General features: G+C 40.0%; 1 protein-coding gene across 4 annotated transcripts in view; it reads right to left on the reverse strand.

Moving 5' to 3' along the window:
• SORCS1 (sortilin related VPS10 domain containing receptor 1) overlaps positions 1 to 22,575 on the reverse strand; it is a 588,551-nt gene that overhangs the window by 140,423 nt on the left and 425,553 nt on the right. For all 4 annotated transcript variants that reach the window (XM_038009546.2, XM_073019317.1, XM_007964053.3 and 1 more), the window contains exon 6: positions 17,253 to 17,317. In XM_038009546.2, the coding sequence (XP_037865474.1) occupies positions 17,253 to 17,317 (65 nt within the window). The remainder of the gene's footprint in view (positions 1 to 17,252; positions 17,318 to 22,575) is intronic.

A 22,575-nucleotide genomic window follows, 5' to 3' on the forward strand; every position in this document is an offset into this window, starting at 1 on the left:
CAGACCATTTTACAGCTTTTAAGTGACTTCTGTTTTCCAAAATGTAGCTTGGGGGTCATAGAAACAATGGAGATTTATGACAATAAGAACTGGGCTTGAATTCTGGTGTGGTTTATTTATTAGCTGTGTAGTTCATAGGAAATCCTTTCATCTTCCTGAGGCTTGCTGTTACTGCAGTGCTAACCAATGTTCCGTCTTGGTTTTTCTGTTCATGGTACAGAAAGCTAATCACTGAGACAATGAGTATTGCTAAGGAAGAAGACTTGAATTAGGTGCCACAGTTGAGGAAATGGAAGATCAGTCTCAAATCTATCTCCCTGACAAACTAAAATTAGGAGTTTATACAGCAGGGAAGAAATGTAACCATGTGTGGGAAAATAGGAATTAGGGGGTGTAAGGAAGAAGAGCTGGTCAACAGGAAGCAAGTTGTCAGTTAGGCAATCAGGATGGGTGAGGGGTCTGGTGTCTTATTGTCTAGATGCAGTGATCTGGTAAGCTTAAGTTCCTTGATGATATCTGGGAGGCCTGATGGTTGGTTTCCTGATAAAGCAACTCAGATGAGAACTCGGATAAAACAAATGTAACTTTCTCAAGTTTGAAGACTGGGAGGATCAATTTCTGTGTTCATTCAAAAGAAAGCATAAACATCATGTTCTATGGGACAACTGGGCCAGTTTCACTGCTTCCTTCATCTATTAAAGGAGGATGCCAATATCAATTATCTTATACTTTAGCTGTAAGAATTAAAATAACATATATGCTCAATGTTTTGAAACTCAAACTCATACAGATGTTAGTTATGATTAAGAATGATAATACTTCTGTTTTCTGTTTTGCTACCTTTCATAATGATGAGAGCTTTGGGAACACACTTAAAAAGACTAGTTAAGCCAAATTTAAATATTCCAGTTATATTTCTGAATCAGGTACTTTGGCGAGCTGCTGAACACCCATTTTTCTCTGCCTTTTTGCTGAAATATCCAATATTGGATCTGTCAGCTCATCTTTTCTCCATGTGACTCAGAAGTTCCCATATGCAGGAATGAATGTTGTCACTCTAAACCCACTCAAGCCTTCCTTCTCCACTTGCCATTGGTTGTTTTAGAAGAGGCCATTTAAACCTAGTGTTGGTACATGAGAAGTGAGGAGAGAGCTTTTAAGAGGAAGCTGAGAGATATCAGGAGATACAGCAGAAGATCTTCTGCCTCTGTAAACACTGTGTCTCAATGTGAATGGCTCTAGGCTTCTGGTTGCCCAAAGGAGCCAGTCTTACAGTCAAGCTTACACAATGAGTATGACAACTAGATGGAAAGTACCCATTCCCTAATGACATCATTGAGCTGTTGATGGTACTGAGCCTCAAGCTGCCCAACCTCTGTGCCTCTTGTTATGTGAGATAATGAATAAAAAACAATGGCTAAACACAATAAGAACTTGATTAGGAGGTCTTGAGCTTCTAATTACAAATACAATTTCCAACTAGAACTTCTAAGACTGACACCTAATGAGGACTTGATGCATACACAATTCTTGTTTTATTTGTATTAATGTCTGATGGCTCTTTTCTTTTCCTTAAGACCTAAATCTCCTCTTCAGAGGTCCCTGTACAAACATAAGATGGAAAATAATAACATACTCCTTTCATGTTTCTAACTCGTCTACATAGAAATTATTATCTAAGGGATTTTAGGGAGAAAACAAAGATGGAATCTAACATTTGTTAATCATCTATGAGCCAGGCAGTCTGAAACATGTTCACATAGCTATAGTACATTTAATATTCACAACACTACAGAGTATATCAACTGATTTTGCAGATAAAGAAAATGAAGCTAAAAATTAGTGATTTGTAGAAATGGCAGTATGTGGTTGAAACATGGTTAGACTGACTCCAACTTTGGTTTATTTCTACTATACTATGTTACATGAAAAATCCCAGTGAGTTTGGGGCCAATCTTTGTTAAGTCTGGCTTCTATCTAAGGTTCACCCCTAGATACAAAACATGAACACTTTTAACATTTTTGAGTGGTAATTTGGCAATATGAATCAAGATACTTAAAAATGTGGGACCAGCCTGACCAACATAGTGAAACTCCATCTCTACTAAAAAAAAAAAAACCACAACAATTAGCCAGGCATGGTGGCATGTGCCTGTAATCCCAGCTACTTGGCTGGGAGTCTGAGGCAGCAGAATCACTTGAACTCAGGAGGTGGAGGTTGCAGTAAGCCGCGATCATGGCACTGCACTCCAGCCTGGCAACAAGAGTGAACTCTGTCAAAAAAAAAAAAAAAAAAAAAAAGAGATACCCTTTGATCTAGGGTTTATTTCTGAGAATTCTATGTAAGGAAAAAGTCAAAGATCAATGCAAAGATTTAACAACTAAGATATTTATTAGTGTTATGTATAATAAAAAATTTTGGAGAAAACATAATGGTCAACAATAGAAAAAGAACTTAATAAACTATGGAACATTTAGAGTTTGCTATTAAAATCTTGCTTTTATGAGGGAATGCTGAATATATCTTATATTATAGAATTAGGTTACCAATTAGTAATATTATTCCAATGTTAATTTCCTAGCTTTGGAAAATATACCATGGTTACGTAAAACGTTAACATTAGAGGAAGCTGGGTATAAAGTACATGTATTCTGTACTATCTTGGGTACCTTTTCTGTGTATCTAAAATTATTCCAAAATAAAAGTTTTTAAAAAGTAGGTTACCAAAATATGTGCATTATGGACCTGAGGTTTTTTTGCAGGTTGTATATATAGATATCTATAAATGTATGTTTGCACAGGAAAAATGAATAAAAGATATATATGAGATGTCAACAACAGCGGAGAGGCACTAACGTGAAAGAGTTGGCAATCTGTACAACAAATCCCTAGTCCAGCCCCTCTATAGCCAGGCAAGTAGGGGAGCGGGGAGTCAAGATGGGCTGTGAGATCAACTGTCTCTCTCTGCTTGTTCTTTCTCTACTTCCCATGCCGCATATTGCTATTGAGCTGTGCAATAAGCCTACCTTTGGTCTGAGAATTACCAAGTGTAAAAGTAGGGACACAAGAAAAGCCCCGGAAGAGGTCTTCAAACCACTTCTTCCTCTGAGTGGCTCAAAGTGAAATTTGTAAGCTGAAGGGGAAATGATCCATTTTGAACAGTCTGCCCGTGGTAAAGTGTTCCTGGTTTGTTCCCTTTCTCCTCCTAATGGAAACAGAAAGAAATTGGCTGCACTTCATAATGAGGGACCAATCACTCTTATTTCCCCTGGGGCTTGCTGTAATAGCATTAAGTATGATGAACTCTTTCCATATTCAATTCTGGTGAGTGTATGATGTGATTCCATAGGAAGTATCTTGTAATTTGGCATTAATTAATGTCAATTAATGCATGCAACTGCTAGACATTAGAATTAATTTCATTACTTTTCCTACACAGATGTTTTCCTTGCCATAGGTAATTAGGACACTATGCTGTTCTTTTCAAGCATCTTCACCCTCCGCAACAGCTGCTGCTTAGAATAATGCAATCCCCATCCACCCAAAACCTATGCTGTTCTAGAAAAGGGAAGCTGCTTTTAAAAAGGTAGGCTTTGAACAGAGGATCAGAGGTTTAAATGCAGGCTCAAGGCCTGCCAGCTTAGTAAATGACTCCACATCTCCAAACTCTGATCTACAAAATGGGAATAAACAATATCCATCTTGCCAGAAGTTATGACATTTGATTGCCTTCGTCCTGAAATGTGTTGAGTCTAGCACCAGGTTAGACTGTACTCACATAATAGTAGCTGTAGTTGGTATTTAAGTCCTCTCTCTTCAATCACCAATACTGCTCACTGTGTCTCAAGCTAACCACCTGTAAAGTACTAAGCATATTTCTTTTCTTTTTTTTTTTTTTTTTATTTGAGACGGAGTCTCGCTCTGTCGCCCAGGTTGGAGTGCAGTGGCCGGATCTCAGCTCACTGCAAGCTCCGCCTCCCGGGTTTACGCCGTTCTCCTGCCTCAGCCTCCTTAGTAGCTGGGACTACAGGAGCCCGCCACCTCACCCGGCTAGTTTTTTGTATTTTTTTAGTAGAGACGGGGTTTCACTGTGTTAGCCAGGATGGTCTCGATCTCCTGACCTCGTGATCCACCCGTCTCGGCCTCCCAAAGTGCTGGGATTACAGGCTTGAGCCACCGCACCCGGCCAGTACTAAGCATATTTCTACCTAAGGCAGCTCCTCTCCTCTCCTCTCCCCTCCCCTACCGTCCCCTGCCTTCCCCTCCTTTCCTTTCCTTTCTTGACAGAGTCTCACTCTGTCACCCAGGCTGGAATACAGTGGCAGCAATCTTGGGTCACTGCAACCCCCTGAGTTCAAGCGATTCTCCTGCCCCAGCCTCCCAAGTAGCTGGGACTACAGGTGCATGCCACCATGCCCAGCTAATTTTTATATTTCTAGTAGAGATGGGGTTTCACCATGTTGGTCAGGCTGGTCTCAAACTCCTGACCTCGTCATTCATCTGCCTCGACCTCCTGGGATTACAGGAGTGAGCCACCACACCTGGCCACTTCTTTCTTTTTATATTCAATTTTTGTTTGGGTTAAAGATTTTTTTCTTTTAAGTATGTTTTTCAAAACACCATGAAAAAATATTCTCCTTGTATAATAATTAATACAAATACAAATCTTCTGCATAGGCAGTACAGTGTGTGGTAGTGGTTAGCAGACAGCACTGCAAAATAAGTAGGGCTACAAGGAGAATGTGGAAGTCACCTCTGCACCAAACACACAGGGCCAATCAGTGGGTACGGCAGGTGTTCCATCTTCCTGTTGGAGGGATCTTCGAGGTCCTAGTTCCATCTCCAGCATGGCGTGTGACTCTGAGAAGGTCATTGACCACGCTCGGTTTTAGACTCTTTCTTTCCATAATGAGAGTTATTAGAAGCTTAGAAACAAAAAGGATGCTAAAAATCAGACTATGACTTTAAGATCCAATAAATCTTTACCATAAATTATCCACTGAAACCTGTTTCCTTCCCACTGCTGCCAAAACAAAACAAAGCTCTGTGATGTTGCTGGCAAGTCCCTGTCTTGAGGGCTTCTGCTATTTCTAAACGGCATGCTTATTCCTGGCTGACTCCCTATGTTCAGAGAGTTCTGCTGGTTTCAACTGTCTTTTCCTTTCCTGTTACTCAGGCCAAATACTTCCTGGACCTTCTTCTGTGAAGTTTTTCCTGGGGCTTAGACAAACCTTTCCATCCCCAGAATGTCATTGATAACAGCAGCAGCAGCATTAACCTCCAAAATAACCAGAGCAACCTTTCCTCGGGGTCAGGAACTGTGCTAAGTGGATCACATGATTTTTTCTCTCTTAAACTTTGTTTAAAATCCAGGCTCGGCTCGGTGGTTCACACTTGTAATCCCCAAACGTTGGGAGGCCGAGGCAGGTGGATCACTTGAGGTCAGGAGTTCGAGACAAGCCTGACCAACAGAGCAAAAAAATATATTACAGATCTCTGGGACTCTATCCATCCATTCTATCATTCAACACATATTTATTTAGCACCAAATACTTTAATTTTCCCTAATATTGCAGAAGTTTAATTATAAACAGAGCTAGAAACGATGCACGCAAGCATAAGCACTTTAAAAGTGACCTATTTGTCATTGTTTCCACTTGGAAACAATTTAAATCAGCAATTTAAGCAATCTGTTTAAAAGCAGAACAGATTTTAAAGCCCATACAAGTGCATGTAACTTTTCCTTTTATTCTACTGCTCTATTACTTGTTTTGAAACTTTTGTATTAAATGTACTCACTCATCTCACACACACACACACACACACACACACAAGTCAACACGCTGCTGTTCATATATATTTAATTCCTATCATTATTCTAGTGCCCTCTGTCACATGTACCAGCTAGAAATTGAGAATGTCAAAAGTGAGATTCTAGTCTTGGCTGCAGAAAGTCTACACAGAGGACAAGCTACTTCTGTAAAAATTATAAACTGACATCAGATGTTCTAGCTTGGCATGATGAGTTTGTGATTTAGCATTGCTTTCTTCTGTGAAATTTCTTGATTTGGGACCAGTGTAATTGACTAAATATCATATTTTATTGTTGGCCTTTAGGCATTCAGGAGGCCATGACTACTACAGGGAAAATTCTGGGATCATAAAATTTAGCCAAGTGTGAGACTAAAAACTGGGAACATGAGAGAGAAAGCGAAAAGCATACTATTAGGTTGGTGCAAAGAGTAACTGTGGTAATTGCCAAAAACTGCAATTACCTTTGCATCAATCTGATAACATAAATACAGAAAGTTCACTGTCCAATTACAGTGCAGCATGATGAGTGCATCCTAGGAGGAATGGAAGTGCTATGGGCTTGCTGGTGAGACATTCAGTCCTCCTAAGACAGATGTTTTGCTCTGTGCTAGAAACTCTTCCTGTGACTCTGAATTTATTTCACTTTGTATCACACAGAGCTGTGGACTTGTTATTCCTCCATGGCCTATTTAGTCCTCGTTAGGCTAGAGACTATTTTACTATTCAGTCTATGTTACAGAGGGAATTACTTTTGTCAGGGATGGGGACATTATGGAAGAGCTGAGGGAAAGCCTAGAAGGCTGCCTGGAATGATGACAAGGATAACTCATCATTCTAGAAAGAAGGAGCACTGGGCAGGAGCACAGAGGCATGAGAGAATGAGAGATGTGTTTGGGGAGCACTGGCTGTGTGTTTCGCAAGAAAGTCCTACTGGAAACCCACACTAGAACCTAGTTTAGTTGGATAAAGACAGAAAATTATACACAAGGTCACACTCAATCATGGAGAACTGAGAAGCATATCACATAACTTTCCAAATTAAGTTTACAAAGACAGTAGGGGGCAAGGGAAGGAGTTAAAGAGAGACAGAGAGAGAAGGATTAAAAAGCAGGAAAAAAAGAAGAAAGCAAGCAGGAATGAAAGTGGAAAGCGGGCAGGAAGAAATAAAACTGTTTAGCTCATGGAGGAGAAAGCATACAGTTTCCAGTTTCTTCTCCAGGTGTTTTATTTTTATTTTTGGAAGGGGGAGAGAGGGGAGAGGGTGTGCACATTTATTTAGATGTGTCTACATGCTATAAGATTAATTTCAGAACAGAGAGACACTGCCTTTAAGACACGTGGACACATTCAATCAACAATTTCTTCTTTTCTCTTCTTTCTCTTTCTTTCTTTCTTTTCTTTTTTTTTTTTTTTTTTTTTTTTTTTGTTTGTTTGTTTGTTTGTTTTAGATGGAGTCTCTCTCTGTCGCCAGGCTGGAATACAGTGGCACCATCTCGGCTCACTGCAACGTCTGTCTCCCAGGTTCAAGCGATTCTCCTACCTCAGCCTCCCAAGTAGCTGGGACTATAGACAAGTACCACCACGCCCAGCTAATTTTTGTATTTTTAGTAGAGACGGGATTTCACCATGTTGGCCAGGATGGTCTCGATCTCTTGACCTCATGATCCAGCAGCTTCAGCCTTCCAAAGTGCTTGGATTACAGGCGTGAGCCACTGCACCCGGCCTCAATGAACAATTTCTTAATTATTTTTATCACCCTCCATACCAGCTATCATACCTGAAACACAGGAGATGCTCAACAAAGAACAGTATGGCACAGTCCTTGTCTCAGTGGAATAAAGACAGATGACACGTTTGACCGCCTCTCCCTCTTTTCCAGCCACCTGGCCTTCTGTTATGCCTCAGTCATGCTAAGTATGCTCATGTCCACATCCTTTGCATGTACTCTTCCCTCTGTCTGGAATGCTCTTCCAGCAGGCAGACACACAGCTCTCTCCCATATTTCCATATAGACTTGGCTTAAATACCAAATGCCACCTTATCCGAGATTTCTTCCTTGATGGCCCTCTTTCTCTGATCACTCTCTATTCTCCCCACTCCGTTTTTCTCATACATTTGTAGCTCCACTTCTCATACAAATGCTTCATACATTTTTTATGACATCTCCCCTACCTAGAAGGTAAACTTTATGAGAGCAGAGGCTTTGCATCCATTCCTAATCATCCCTCATTCATGCCTAGAAGAGCATCTGATGTAGTGTAGATGTCCAACAATATTTTTTGAATGAATGAATAATAGGTCCAGAGTGAAACAGACCTGGCTTTAAATCCTAACTCTGAAACAATGGAAAACACACTTAAATCTTTGTACGCCCCATTTCCCCATCATTAAAATGAGGAAAATAAGAATAGTATCTACCTCCAAGGGTTGCTATAAGTAAGGCAGCTGAAAAGTACCTAGTGTGCTCACACCAGATAAGTGATAGGAATATAATGCATGATCCTAGCATCACTGTTGCTTGAGAATTTAGAGGACAAAGGAAGAAAATATGTGAGTAAATGCCAGGGTCTTTATGATGCTACTTTTTTTAAGCAGGAGTCAGAAACATTAGAAATTTTTCAACACGTGGGGATTGCCACATCTGCATCTTGTATAGAGTGCTGCTATAGTATTCCGAGGGATCCCAAGGACCCAACAGACGCCTAGATCTTTGTCCTAAAGTTAAGGTCTGTGAGTGAAAAGTTTTTTGTGCACCTTTGTTCTCTCAGCCTCAGCATGGAATATAAGGGCACAGACCTTCATGCATGTGGGTGGGCACCTGGGAAGCAGAGGAAGTGGCATATAATGGCTACAAAGAACCCAATTTGAAAGCTGCCCAGCAGAGCCTGTTGTTGCACTGTCACTATCAGGCTTTTCAATGCTGTGCTAGGAGGCCCGTGTTATCTTATTTCATGCTTTTCTGGTTGGTTGTTAGGGCTGTCTTCAGGTTACTAAATCAGAGAGGTCAAGGGGATGTCACTAGTCATTGAAATCAAGAGCCTTTTGCAATATGAAATATGGGTTCAGAGTAACACTGCTAGAAAAAAAAAAAAAAGGCATAGTACTAGATTCTGGCTATACCAGCTAAACCTTGTTGCTTTATTTGGGGATAGAAGAGAGGTGAGAATGTGAATTTTCTCAGCATGCTGGGAAGTGGTTAGGATCTGTCAGAATCTGAAGCTGACCAGAAATGGAAACGTCTAACCTCTTCCAAGCTCTACCTTGGAAGTTATTAATAAATTGACTAAAAAAGAAGACAAAGGAAGACTATGAAATGCGGGGTCTAATAATGGCAACTGTTGTGCTAGCGTTGGAACTTTGGCCAAAGTGGGGGGTGCCAATTTGATATTTTTAAATGTGCCTAACAATACCAAAGGTTTCATCTTTTCTATTCAAAAGATTTGATTTTTTAAAAGTTCACTGAAGAAGAAACAAAGGTAGTGAAGAAAAACAAAAAAATTCTCAACCTCACTCCTAATTAAATAAATACAGATTAAAACAATAAGGAGATGCCTTTTTAAAATTTGCTCTCAGATGGGTTATATTTGAAAAGTCTTCAATAATGTCCAAGATGGTTGAGGGCTTGCAAACACAGGCATTCTCATACTGAGAGTCTATTCATTGTTGCAAATATTTCAGGAGGAAATTTGACAATGTCTACAAAACTTTGAAATGTATATACTCTCTGACCCAGGAATTTTCCTTCATCAAATTCTCTTTCAGTAGTGTTTGCTGCTTACGCGAGCTTGAATGCTTACTAACCAAATAAATAATATGTGTGTATGTGTATATATTTGCATTATTTGAAATAGCTAGAAGTCTCTATATCTACAAAGGTCTCTATAATTTAGTAATTACTAAATATAGTTGACTTTATAATGGGGTTCTATATATCAATTAACCATGAAGTTGCTAAATGTATATGCACTGATACGAAAAGATTTTTAAGTTGCATTTGTATTCACAAACACTAAATTTGCCACAATTGCTCAACAAGAACACTTGTGTAAGTATATGTGTGTGTATACATATACATAATCATCTGTATAAGCCTAAACAATTTCTGGAGAAATATAGCATATATATATATATGCTATATTTCATATGTGTTATATATGTATATACACATACATATATAACCTCTTAGCTTTTTATTGTTATCATTGCTATTTTTGTTGGTATAAAAGTAATCTATTTTCATAGTAAAACCATGCTATAGCTGAGATATTGAAGACTTTGAGAACTGAGGTCTCTATTACCTCCCCAGAGCATTTCAGCAGCACTTACCTTATCCAAATTTTGACACACTTACTGTTCAATATGGAAACTAGGTTGGAAAGCTGGCGGATAGAATACAGAAAATGAGATTTCCAGTTCTCACCCAAGACCAGAATTAGTGGGATGCATAGTTATATAAAGTTGTGAGTTTCTTTTATTTTATTTCTGCCTGTTAAAATGCTAGTTTGAGGCTCATTTCACAGAGTTCTCGGGCAGTCATTTTCACAGCTGGTTAAAAGGGCCAAGGTTTGTTGTTCCCCAGTGAATAAGATTAGTCCTTGGGAAACTTGTTATGAGGTTACTCACTCATGCAAATAAACACTGAGACCAATAATTGTCCCCTGTCCCCTGTCCCTGCTGGCACAGATCACCACCAGTATAGAAACATTCAAGTTGAGGGTTGGGCCTTTTATTTCAGAAGTAAAAGGGAGAAGCAATAATGCCAAAGATGGTACTGCAGGTTCTCTTACAGATGACCACAATATACAACTATATATCCATGTGAAATTGCCATGTGAAAAATTCTGATAAAAGTTATGTTATTTTCCTCCAAAATCAAATATGCATAAAATGTGGCACCCAGTTTCAGGGAGTTAGTAAGTCTCTTGCATTCATCTGTTAGTGCTACAGGGCTCCACAGACCGAGTGGTTAAAGATCCCTCTTTCAGTAGATATATCTAAACAGTGACACACTAATATATTTATTAATTCAACAAATATTAAATGTTTCATCCGGGTATGGTGGCTCATGCCTATCCCAGCACTTTGGGAGGTCAAGGCAGGAGGATCACTTGAGCCCAGGAGTTTAAGACCAGCCTGGGCAACATGGTGAGACCTTATCTCTACTAAAAAAGTAAAATAAAATAACAATAAAAATAAATGTTTTGGGCTCTAAGTTATATTTTGGACATAGAACGGAGATTAAATAAGATACAACTTTTCACACAGCTTTCAATCCAACAGTTTGGTCAATGTTTTCTCTTTAATTACATGCATGACACACACACATACACAAATGCACCTATGTTAGGTAAATCAATAGAATGTAGGTTTCCTTTTTAGTATTTTAATGTACTGGGCTCCTACAATGTACACACACACACACACACACACACACACACACACACAGAATATTTAAACAATAAAATATTTGCTTCCTGGATGAGAACCTGTCAATTTGTCCGCTTTGAACTCGGGCCAACAATAAATGCCACATCCAATAAATATGTTCAAAACTTTCAATACATCCTGTGATTGACTGTAGTTGAGCCTGCTCTTTTCAGCTCACCTCCCAAGGCAGAAAGTAACACAAGAGAGAATAACATCCTTGTCACAGATGTAAACTACAAGATATCGACATATAAGAGGATAGTTGGTAAGAAACATCACTGCCAACCATAGATTCTCACAGTACAAAAGCTTTCTAGAGGATCTAAGATAAAGTACTAGTTTATACAAATAACCACACATTCCTATGCAGATACTTGTTTTGGGGGCAAAGTTTCAGAATCTGTGCTATGGACCCCATCAGTAATCTGAGAAAGCCTGTGGACCCATTTTTTCAGAATGTTTTTAATGCATAAAATAAATTACCCAGAATAAACAAACAATAATTCAATTAAATTTAAATAAAGTTATTAAAAGATTAAAAAACAAGTATTTAAGACCCTTGTATGTACTTTTTAAATTAATATATTATATATCAAGATCTACTGGCAGGTCTGATAACTACTACAATTTTGAGGAAAGAATGAACATAAATAATATTTTCATATATAATGACTGCATTATTATATAAAAATTTCTGTGATTTCTATTGCAACAAAGTTGCTTATTTTGCTAAAACTACTGCAGTTTATTTCCAACCCTTATAATTGAAAGTAATCTTGTAAGTTATAAGGTTCGTAAAAATAAAGATATAATTCTTTTTTCTCATGTAAAAAACTAAAGCTTTCCAGAGTTCACCTCCCCTCAAATATGGGAACTTCAATAGAAACAGAAATTACGTATAACACATAATCTAGGGATATCTGAAATAGACCAAGAGTAAATTTTGAATAACAAACCCAGATAAGGATTCACAACACACTCCATGGGGAAGAGCCAAACTGGCAAGTGAGGGATTTTTCCTGTGTCAAATGTCTCAATATCTTGACTACAAAATATGTGAACACACTAAGGTCAGAAAATAACTTCTTGTTCAAAGTCAAAAACATGATGGCCAGGTGTGGTGGCTCATGCCTGTAATCTCAGCACTTTAGGAGGCCAACGTGGGTGGCTCACTTGAGGTCAGGTGTTTGAGATCAGTCTGACCAACATGGCGAAAACCCATCTCTACCAAAAATACAAAAATCAGCCGGGCATGATGGTAGGTGCTTGTAATCCTAGCTACTGCAGAGGCTGCGGCAGGAGAATCACTTGAATCCAGGAGGCAGAGGTTGCAGTGAGCTGAGATTGCACCACTGCACTCCAGGCTGGGCAACAGATGAGCCTTCATCTCAAAAAAACAAAACAAAAAAACCATTACATTATTGTAGAGTATATTTGGCATATACTCTACAAGATGTACAACCTAGAATAAAAACAATGGGTTCCATATATGTAAACAACGAATGGGGTCTAGCACAGTGGCTCATGCCTATAATCACAGCACTTTGAAAGGCCAAGGCGGGTGGGTCACTTGAGGTCAGGAGTTCCAGACCAGCCCAGCCAACATAGTAAAACACCGTCTCTGCTAAAAATGCAAAAAATCAGCTGGACGGTGGCGGGCATCTATAATCCCAGCTACTCAGGAGGCTAAGGCAGGAGAATCACTTGAACCCGGGAGGAGGAGGTTGCAGTGAGCTGAGACCACGCCATTACACTCCAGCCTGGACAACAAGAGCAGAACTCCATCACACACACACAAAGAAACTAATAATAATAATAATGATAATGATAATAATAATAATAATAAATGGATGGAGAAAAAACGAGGATTTCAATCAGGAAATGAGAAAGAGGCCGGCCATGGTGGCTCACGCTTGTAATCCCAGCACTTCAGGAGGGAGAGGCAAGTGGATAGCTTGAGGTCAGGAGTTCGAGACCAGCTTAGCCAACATGGCAAAACCCCATCTCTACCAAAAATACAAAAATTAGCCTGGCATGGTGGCGCATGCCTGCAGTCCCAGCTTCGCAGGAGGCTGAGGCAGGAGGATGACTTGAACCTGGGGGGCAGAGGTTGCAGTGAGCCGAGATGGCACCACTGTACTCCAGACTGGGTGACAGAGTGAGACTCTGTCTCAGGAAAAAAAAAAAAAAAAAGGAAATGAGAAAGAGATAACAGAGATATGGAATTCTTAGCGCAGCTGATGAGACTGTAACCTGATTTTGATAAACACACTGTCAAACTGTGGCTGCCACATTTGCTAACACCTGGCTACCCTGACCTCTCTGTGCTATTTACTTCCAACCTCCTCCTCTCTGTTTGTTGTTGTTGTTGTTGTTTTAACTGGAGCCTTGGTTATTGAGAAAATCTCGTTCTCTTTTTCTCTCTCTCTTTTTTTTTTTTTTTAACACCGTGACAGGTCAGGTGTTATGCTTAGACCCTTTAAATCAATTGGTAGGTTTTTTTTTTTTTTTTTTTTTTTCCTGTTTTGTTTTGACAGGGCTAACTTTTCAAATTAAATCCTTTTATTGAATTTTCACCCTTGGATAGTTTCTGAAGATGCTGCCTTTGCAAAAAAAAAAGTAAAGTAAAATAAATAAAATTAGAACTGATATATTTCATGCCTTGTGAAAGCTAAGCCTGAGATGACAATTTGGCATTATCAACCGCCATGCCTTCAGGGAGCACAGGAATAATGCTGGGTGTAAGAAAATGTGCAGATCACAGAGAGTGATAGCCTCATTGTTTTTAGGATACAGTGTCATGCGCATTGGATGCCACAAGCCAGAAAGCAGCAGCATATGCCCAAAAGCTTGAAAATGAAAGCAATCCGGGATGCTACCAATTCCATCCAGAGTTTCCTAAACTAGGGGTGCGATCATGGGAGACAGACCCTCAAGCTCTTTCACTAATTTTCTTAAAATTAGTGAAAGGTTGTGGAACTTTGCTACTCAAGCATGTTTCACAGACCCGCAGCATGAATATCATCCAGGAGCTTGTGAGAAATGCAGACTCTCAGGCCCCTACTGAATCACAATGCAGATCTTAACAAGGTCCCTAGGTGGGTAGCATACATGCTAAGGTTTAAGATGCGAGGCTCTGACATTTTCAGACAACTTGGTAAGTGAGATGAGATAGCCAACTGGTAGCCCCGCCAACTGGTCAGTCAGGTGTGCGGTCACTCAACATATGCTTAGTGAGATCTCTCTACGTGCAGATGCTGTGGCATGTGCTGGAGACATAATGTGTTTGTTTTGAGATGGGATCTCACTGTGTTGCCCAGGCTGGAGTGAAGTTGCTATTCACAGGTGTGTTCATAGTGCACTACAGTCTTGAACTCCTGGGCTCAAATGATCCTCCTGCCTCAGCCTCCTCAGTAACTGGGACTACAGATGTGTGCTACCATTCTTGGCTCTGGAGATACAATATTGAATATAACATACATGGTCCCTGCTCTCATAAAACTTACAGACTGGTGGGGAGAAACGGTTGTGATCGAATAATTATGTAAATAGAAAGTATAATTTCAAACAGAGAAGAACGTGATAAAAAAAAACAAAACATAGTTGTATAAAAGCAATCAAAATAAAAAACTCATTTAGATTCAGAGTTTACGAAAGGCTTTTCTAAGAAATAGGCGAGAAACCTGAGGTCTGAACCATCCACAGTAATCAATTATGCTTGATTGGTCAGGGTACGGGCAAGAGAGCAGGATATTCCAGATAGAGAAAACAGCAAGTATCAAGGCTTTATGGCAAGACACATACCCCTGTATGTTCCAAGAATTGAAAACACGCCTAAAGGCCTGCAGACAAGGAGCGAGGAAAGGGCAGAGTAAAATTACGCTAAGGGAATGGCCAGGCACAGGTTATGTTGGAGCTATAGGTCAAGATGAGAATTTAGCTCTGTATGATCAAAGAAATGGGAAGTCAGCAAGACCTTTTTTTTTTTTTTTTTTTTTTTTGAGATGGAGTCTTGCTCTGTCGCCAAGCTGGAGTGCAGTGGCGCAATCTCAGCTCACTGCACACTGCAACCTCCGCCCCCCGCGTTCGCGTGAGTCTCCTGCCTACGCCTCCCAAGTAGCTGGGACAACAGGCATGTACCACCACAGCCAGCTAATTTTTGTATTTTAAGTAGAGATGGGGTCTCATCGTGTTGGCCAGGATGGTCTCTATCTCTAGTAAGCAAGACTTTTAAACAATGATGTGTTTACTTTTGCATTAAGAAAATATTGATCTCTGTTATGTAGCAAGAACTGAACCTTGGAGTCCAAGATAACATCACCTGCTCCAGGGAAACGGAGAGGTCACCACCAGAGTGAGCCCACTGAGGAGGTGGGAAAGCTGCTCTGACCTGTTGAGCTCATTCTGTGTCAGGCACAGTGCTGGGCATGTCACACACGGCAGCTTTGCCTGGGTTACAGAGGAGGATGGTCAGCCTTGACCCCTGACCTGTACCCCTACTGACTCTGTCAAAAAATATATTCACTCCCCCCAAAAAGGTAAACAAAACTGTTAGAGATGAGAAATCTCATGGTACATGTATAGTAATACAAAAAAAATGTGTGGTTTCTGGGGAGTTTGGGTTGTAGGGGTGACCTGCTTTGTTTGGCTATAAGCTGGTAAAGTGCAGGGTCTTCTGTCTTTGTGTTCAGAAGAGCTAAGGACTGGTAGACAGGCACAAATGGCAGTGATTAGGGTGCTTTTGAATTGTGAGGGATATTTTAGAAACTGGGAATGTCTTGGAAATGAGATGATCCCTCTTTGGGCCAGCGCTGGGCAGCCTACACCAGCCTCATTGCTCTGTGGTAATTGTGGATAGTCCATTCTCCTCTCCTCTACATCTGAGACCTCTTTCTTTCTCCCTATCTTTTCTTCTCTCACCCTCTTCTATCTATAGTTTTCCCCTTTTCTCATTTTCTTTTACCCCTCTCACCGGGAGTGCTCTATCCTAGGTCTAGCAGTACCCTCTCAAATGCTTAGCCCTTCTGAGGATCCTCCGTGCCAGAGAAGGGGAAGGAAACATTCATCGCTGGTGTTAGTAGGTCAGGCACTGTGTGAAGTATTTTATGTGCATGGGTTTCTCGAATTCTCACCTGGATGGGCTTTGTGAGACAGACATCACTGTCCTCTACTTATTTACCATAGCAGCTTATGTATATTATTACTTAAGCTTTCTATGCCTTTGTTTCTTCATATGGGAAATGAGAAAAACAATCTACAACATTGTCATGAGGCCAAGAGGTATAGTCCTGTCCTTCACTGCAGCATAACCACCCGGAGTTGATGAGAACTACTGACGGGTGAGCAATTCACTCAACTGACTCTCCTCCTGCTGCCTCTGATGGGGACACACAGAAAAATTCTCTCTCTCTCTTTTTTTTTAAAATTCTTTCCAAGTGTTTTGTGAATCTCCGAACAAGACAGTGAGGGATGGCCTGGATGGTATCTGACAAAATAAGGAGACTGAAGAAACAATTCAACACAAAACAGTAGCAGCAGCAACAACAACAAAACACTTCAGGAATCAAGAGTTTGGAGGTATTCTCTTTACCTGGAAAGATACTTTGATTGGATGAGAGGACTGTGCTGGTGTCACCACTATCCAAATATACATATTTCTGGATAACGTATATATTTATAAATATATACGAAAATATAGATTTATGAGAAACTATTAAGACTACTTTGCATTACTGAAGACAGGAAATGTCTTCATGCCCAAATCACACAATTATTGCCACTGTGCCATTGTACCTACCTACCTATCCTTAGCTCTTCTGAACAAAAGATACCCGTACTTTACTAGCTTAGAGTCAAAAGAAGCAGGTCACCCCTGCAACCCCAAATCCCCAGAAACCACACATCCATTATTACTCTGCATACACCATGAGATTATCACACAGACTCAGTTCATGACAGAGTCATAGAACTAATATTACTAAGAATACTGTGGCAAAGTTGATTTACTTACGACCATCCACAGTTCTGGCCTCAAGATGCACAAGGTCTGGTTCTTTATTTGACCCCATCACAGACCTAAAAAATGGGGAAACATGAAAAGAAACATCCATATTAATGACTTCACATGTGCCTTAGAGGAACTCGGCAGAGCCCCAGACTACTAATATCCACGGGCATCTAAACCCACAATCTTTAGAATATATCTACTCAATTTATTTATACAGCCTGACAGTAAAATTTCCACTTAAAATAAAAATGATAATGAAAACTTCACTTGATGAAAGGCAGGCTGCATTTTAGCAAAGATGTTGTGTGTTATTGGCTGGGACTTGCATACAGGTCCTACACATGCTGCGTGCGTACTCTAGCAACAACCCCAGTGACAGTGTATTAAACTTTCAAACCTTATGAGGCAGATGCCAGGCATGCTGCTTCAGCCGGGTGACTTGAACAGTGATTTCCATAGCACATTGATCTAATTAATTTTTTCACTGAAATTTGCCAAACCACCTACTACTGCCCTGTGAACAAACCCTGTGACGCAACCCATGCAGCAGCAGTTACAGCAGAGTGATGATTCTCTGTATTGCCGAACCCGTGTGAAGAGAAATAGATGCACCTCACTTTCTGAAACGTGCCTGAAACTGTACGTGTAAGCAAAATAAAAGCTTATTTAAAACGCCTTGGAGACACATATTATTTTGTGTAATCTTGCAGTAAGCTATATTAAATAGAAAATAATTATTATTCTGTAACATAAATAATATGGGCAATCACGCTTTATCTCTATGATTTTTATACAATGAGATTAATTAGACTTGGGAACATCTGCACTTTTTTAAAAAAAATCAGGCTTTGCAGAACTTTAATTCATTCCATTTCGACACAGAAAACAGCAAAATGCCTCCAAACTGGTCCCCAGCCACTCAGCCCAGCCACTCAATCAAGGCTAGAAAATGCAAATGTTAAAACTACTTATCCAGGGCCAGGCCAAGCGTGGTGGCTCACGCCTATGATCCCAGCACTTTGGGAGGCCGAGGCGGGTGGATCACGAGGTCAGGTGATCGAGACCATCCTGGCTAACACGGGGAAATCCCATCTCTACTAAAAATATAAACAATTAGCCAGGCATAGTGGCGGGCGCCTGTAGTCCCAGCTACCCTGGAGGCTGAGGCAGGAGAATGGCGTGAACCCGGGAGGTGGAGCTTGCAGTGAGCCGAGATGGCGCCACTGCACTCCAGTCTGGGCGACCGAGTGAGACTCCATCTCCAAAACAAAACAAAACAAAAGTACTTATCCCTCCAGAGCTTAGTGTGGTATCCATGACCCTACACAGACTGGGTGCATCTCACTTTTGCTGCCTTATCTCCTGCCACACTGAAAGATGTTGCCATTGCCTGAAAGTGCCACATTCAATTCCTCCCCCACCTCTGTGAGCCTCTGTAAGCTTCTGCCTTCAGCTTAAGATGCTCTTCTCCAGCTTCACCTAACCCCTGAATCGTAGTTTAAGACACAACTGAAAATTCACTTCCTCTGTTAAATATGTCTCATTTACAACAGGGAAAGCCTTTTCCTCCTATCAGCAAGTGTTTGTTATAAATCCTGTAAGATCCTTATCGGAGTTTGTTATAAAGAATGATTTTTGTGTTTTTCCAATGTGAAGGCATCCCCTTCCCCCGAGAGAGACACACAAACACCCAAATACAAAAGAACACACACAGAGATACTCAATGAAGCTACTGGAAGGTCTTCTCTTTACACGCTTTCTATTCATAGTATAGTTCCTGGTCTATAACAGACAGTCAAATGTGAAACGAAAGAAGGAAGGAATGAAGGAAAGACTAAAGAAACGGAAAGAAGTTAGGAGGAAAGGCAGGGAGGACAAGAGGAAGGAGATAAAGAGAAAGAAAGCAAAGGAGCTATAAAGGTCTGTGGGTTTTCTGAAGTAAGTACATTAATCATTGTCCTAGGGGCATTCCCAGAACTCTATTCATTTAAACTCATTTTCCCAGCTCAAAGAATCTAAGGGCTACCTGGCTTAATCACTCTTCATCTGGAGAAAAGAAGTCTCCTTAAGGCCCTGTTATTGCTGTCAATAAGTTTTCTCTGATTGATACATGGCCTGAAATTCAGAGCCTATGCTTGAAACATTAAATCCTACTTTCTTCTTCCACTAGGAAGCAGATATTTCCTAAAAAGGGTTTCATAATTTCCCTCATATAGACGTGGGACGTGCATTTGGACATTTTAATCAATGGAATCTGCTTGAATCCAGGCAGAAAGTGACCCTTTCATCAGCATTTCAGTTAAGTACTGCAGCGACTACTAGGCTTTGGGTGGTGACTCTCCCCACACTGAAGCATTAACTGGATCCACAGGTGACCTCTTCTGACAAGACCAGTCACGAGCATTAAAAAAGAAAATGAGTTGCTTGACAAGCCTAAATCCAGAAAGCTCAGCAGTTAACTGTTTTATTTCAAAATGGGCCATTACATGTTGTTCAACTGTCCACCTTGTTTTAAGTTTCATCCTTGAAATGACTACCACCATTTATTCCCAGGAGAAACCCAGCACCCCAGAAACACAGGGTTAAAACTAGCATGCAAACCTATCTGCTCGGCTTATGGCTAGTGTCAACGGGAGGCAAAATAATTACCCTGGATTCAGTGTAGCTTTCCACGTGCTTATGGCCTCAAATAAATAGTAGCAGGTTTTTTAAAAATCTTGTATTATCTTTAATGGCAAAGCTGTTGTTTCCAGTGACATCCCCTACTGCCTTATCAACAAACAAAAAAAGAGGCAAGGTCAGGTGCGGTGGTTCATGTCTGTAATCCCAGCACTTTGTGAGGCTAAGGCAGGCGGATAATGAGTCCAGTGATTGAGATCATCCTGGCCAACACGGTGAAATCCCGTCTCTACTAAAAACACAGAAATTAGCTGGGTGTGGTGGTGGGTGCCTGTAGTTCCAGCTACTCGGGAGGCTGAGGCAGGAAAATCCCTTGAACCTGGGAGGCAGAGGTTGCAGTGAGCCAAGATCACACTACTGCACTCTAGCCTGGGCAACAAAGTGAGACTCTATCTCAAAAAAAAAAAAAAAAAAAAAAAAAAAAAAAAGAAAAGAAAAGAAAAGAAAAGAAAAGAAAAAAGAGGCAAGAGCAAAACAGAGTTCTTTGTTCTCCCCAAATCTACTGTGGCTAACAAACCTCCTTATTCTGCCTAAGTGTTTTCTCATCTAAAGTAAAACGATTACAAACTACAAAACAAAACTTTACATATGAAAGTCAAACCACAGTGTTTCCAATCATTTTAATCTGATGATGTCCTCATTCCTAGACCTGTGGTCCAAGAGTCTCTCTAGTAGTCATAGATGATAAAAAATTATTGCTGCTTTTACTTTATGGCCCTAGTGAGTTCTTAATTGCTGAGGCCAATCAATGCTAAATGTCTGTGTAAGTGCTGATTTTAACAGTCCTGTCACTGACCAGATACCTTGGAAAAGCATATCACTGCAGCTGACCGAAATGATATTACTCTAGCCTACATATGCTCCTAAATTTTAGCTGGAGCTATGGAGTTAGGAGGTATTCTGTGTGTTTTGAGACCAACTATGGGTGTCATCATCATCCTCATCATTAAACATCACCATCATCATCATTATAATCATCAAAGAAAAACAGCATCAACATAGAATTTAATACAAAATGAACTCCTCATGGTCTTACTTGCAGAATGAGATCTTGAGACTGATACTCAAGCATCTCTATCCAAAGACGTTGGCAAATCTGACTTTTAGTACTAAGCATAAGAGATTGGGCACCTTTGCTTTATGCCTCTAGGTTATCCAGCACATATCACTGTCATAGTTCATAATGATTTGCTACATGTCTGCATAAATGACTCTCTTACTACACTGGACTCCCAAAGGCAAATGTTCTGTCTTTTATCACTGAACTCTCTACGCTTACCAAAGTACAGAGAAGCAAGTTTTCTCAGTAAATATAATACAACATTTTTGTACCAGTCAGTATTTACTAATGTCCAATATAGGATGTTATTCATTTCTGGGACTCAGAACCTCTCTATAAATATACAATAAAAAATTTGTCTAGGATATTTTAATTATAAAAAAAGGTAATAGGTAGATGTATCTTGTATACCTTTATATTGCCTTTATGTTGAACCAGGAAAATGAACTCCCTTCTTGAACTGAATTTTATGGAAGGGAAAGGGAGTCTTTCTGTGCACATCCTGGTGTCTGCCTGGGATCTCCTCTCATCCTTCTTCTGCCTTCATAACTCTTATTGCTATGGCTCAGCTGCAGATGACTGAAGTTGAAAATAGGCTTCTCAGCAGGGGTGCCACTTAAGCCAAGTTGGTTATCCTTTCTGAGACTTTCAGAATGATGAACATACTTTTGCACAGAAAAAATTAGGCCATGTTACAACTGGTGAGTCATTTGTCAATCTCCTTTATTGACAGACTAAAACCTTTCTGTATCTCTGTGCTAGGCACCTGCACGCCACAGATAGATTATCAAAAAGCATTAACTGAATGGTTTTTGAGAAAAGAGAAGTGCACAAACCAGCCATATCAGCATGTATTGATTTATCTGTATATGTAACTTTCGTTAAGTGAGTTAACAGCTGTGCTGTCACTTTTTTAGTCTTTAAAATAAGTTAACATAATTTTTCCTATATTTTTCCTATAATATACATCTTTAAGTACCTAGAAGATTACTGGCACACAGCTAGGGCTCAGGAAAAATAGTCAATTTATTTATTCTCTTTTTCCCCCTTTTTATTTCAAGAAATGGGTGGGGGAATATTAATACCTAAGAAATTAAAAATTTATGTTGGTATTAAACAATTCTTGGCCAGGCACAGTGGCTCACACCTGTAATCCGTAGATCACCTGAGGTCAGGAGTTTGAGACCAGACTGGCCAACATGGTGAAACCCTGTCTCTACTAAAAGTACAAAAATTAGCTGGTTGTGGTGGCGGGTGCCTGTAATCCCAGCTACTCAGGAGGCTGAAGCAGGAGAATCGCTTGAACCCAGGAGGTGGAGGTTGCAGTGAGCCGAGATCGTGCCACTGCACTCCAGCCTGGGCAACAAGAGCAAGAATCTGTCTCAAAAAAAAAAAAAAAAAAAAAAAAAAAAAAAAAAAAAAAAAAAAAAAAATTCTTGACATATCATGGATGCCTAACAGAAATGATTTATCAAAATTATTTATTGTCATAAGTCAATAGACAAAAAATGAGTCAATGGTTCAGAGATCAATTATATGAATATATAAAATTCCATTATTCATTCATTTATTTAGTCAGTGAAACAT

This window comes from Chlorocebus sabaeus, chromosome 9 (assembly GCF_047675955.1).
Source record: "Chlorocebus sabaeus isolate Y175 chromosome 9, mChlSab1.0.hap1, whole genome shotgun sequence".
Taxonomy (NCBI): Eukaryota; Metazoa; Chordata; class Mammalia; order Primates; family Cercopithecidae; genus Chlorocebus; species Chlorocebus sabaeus.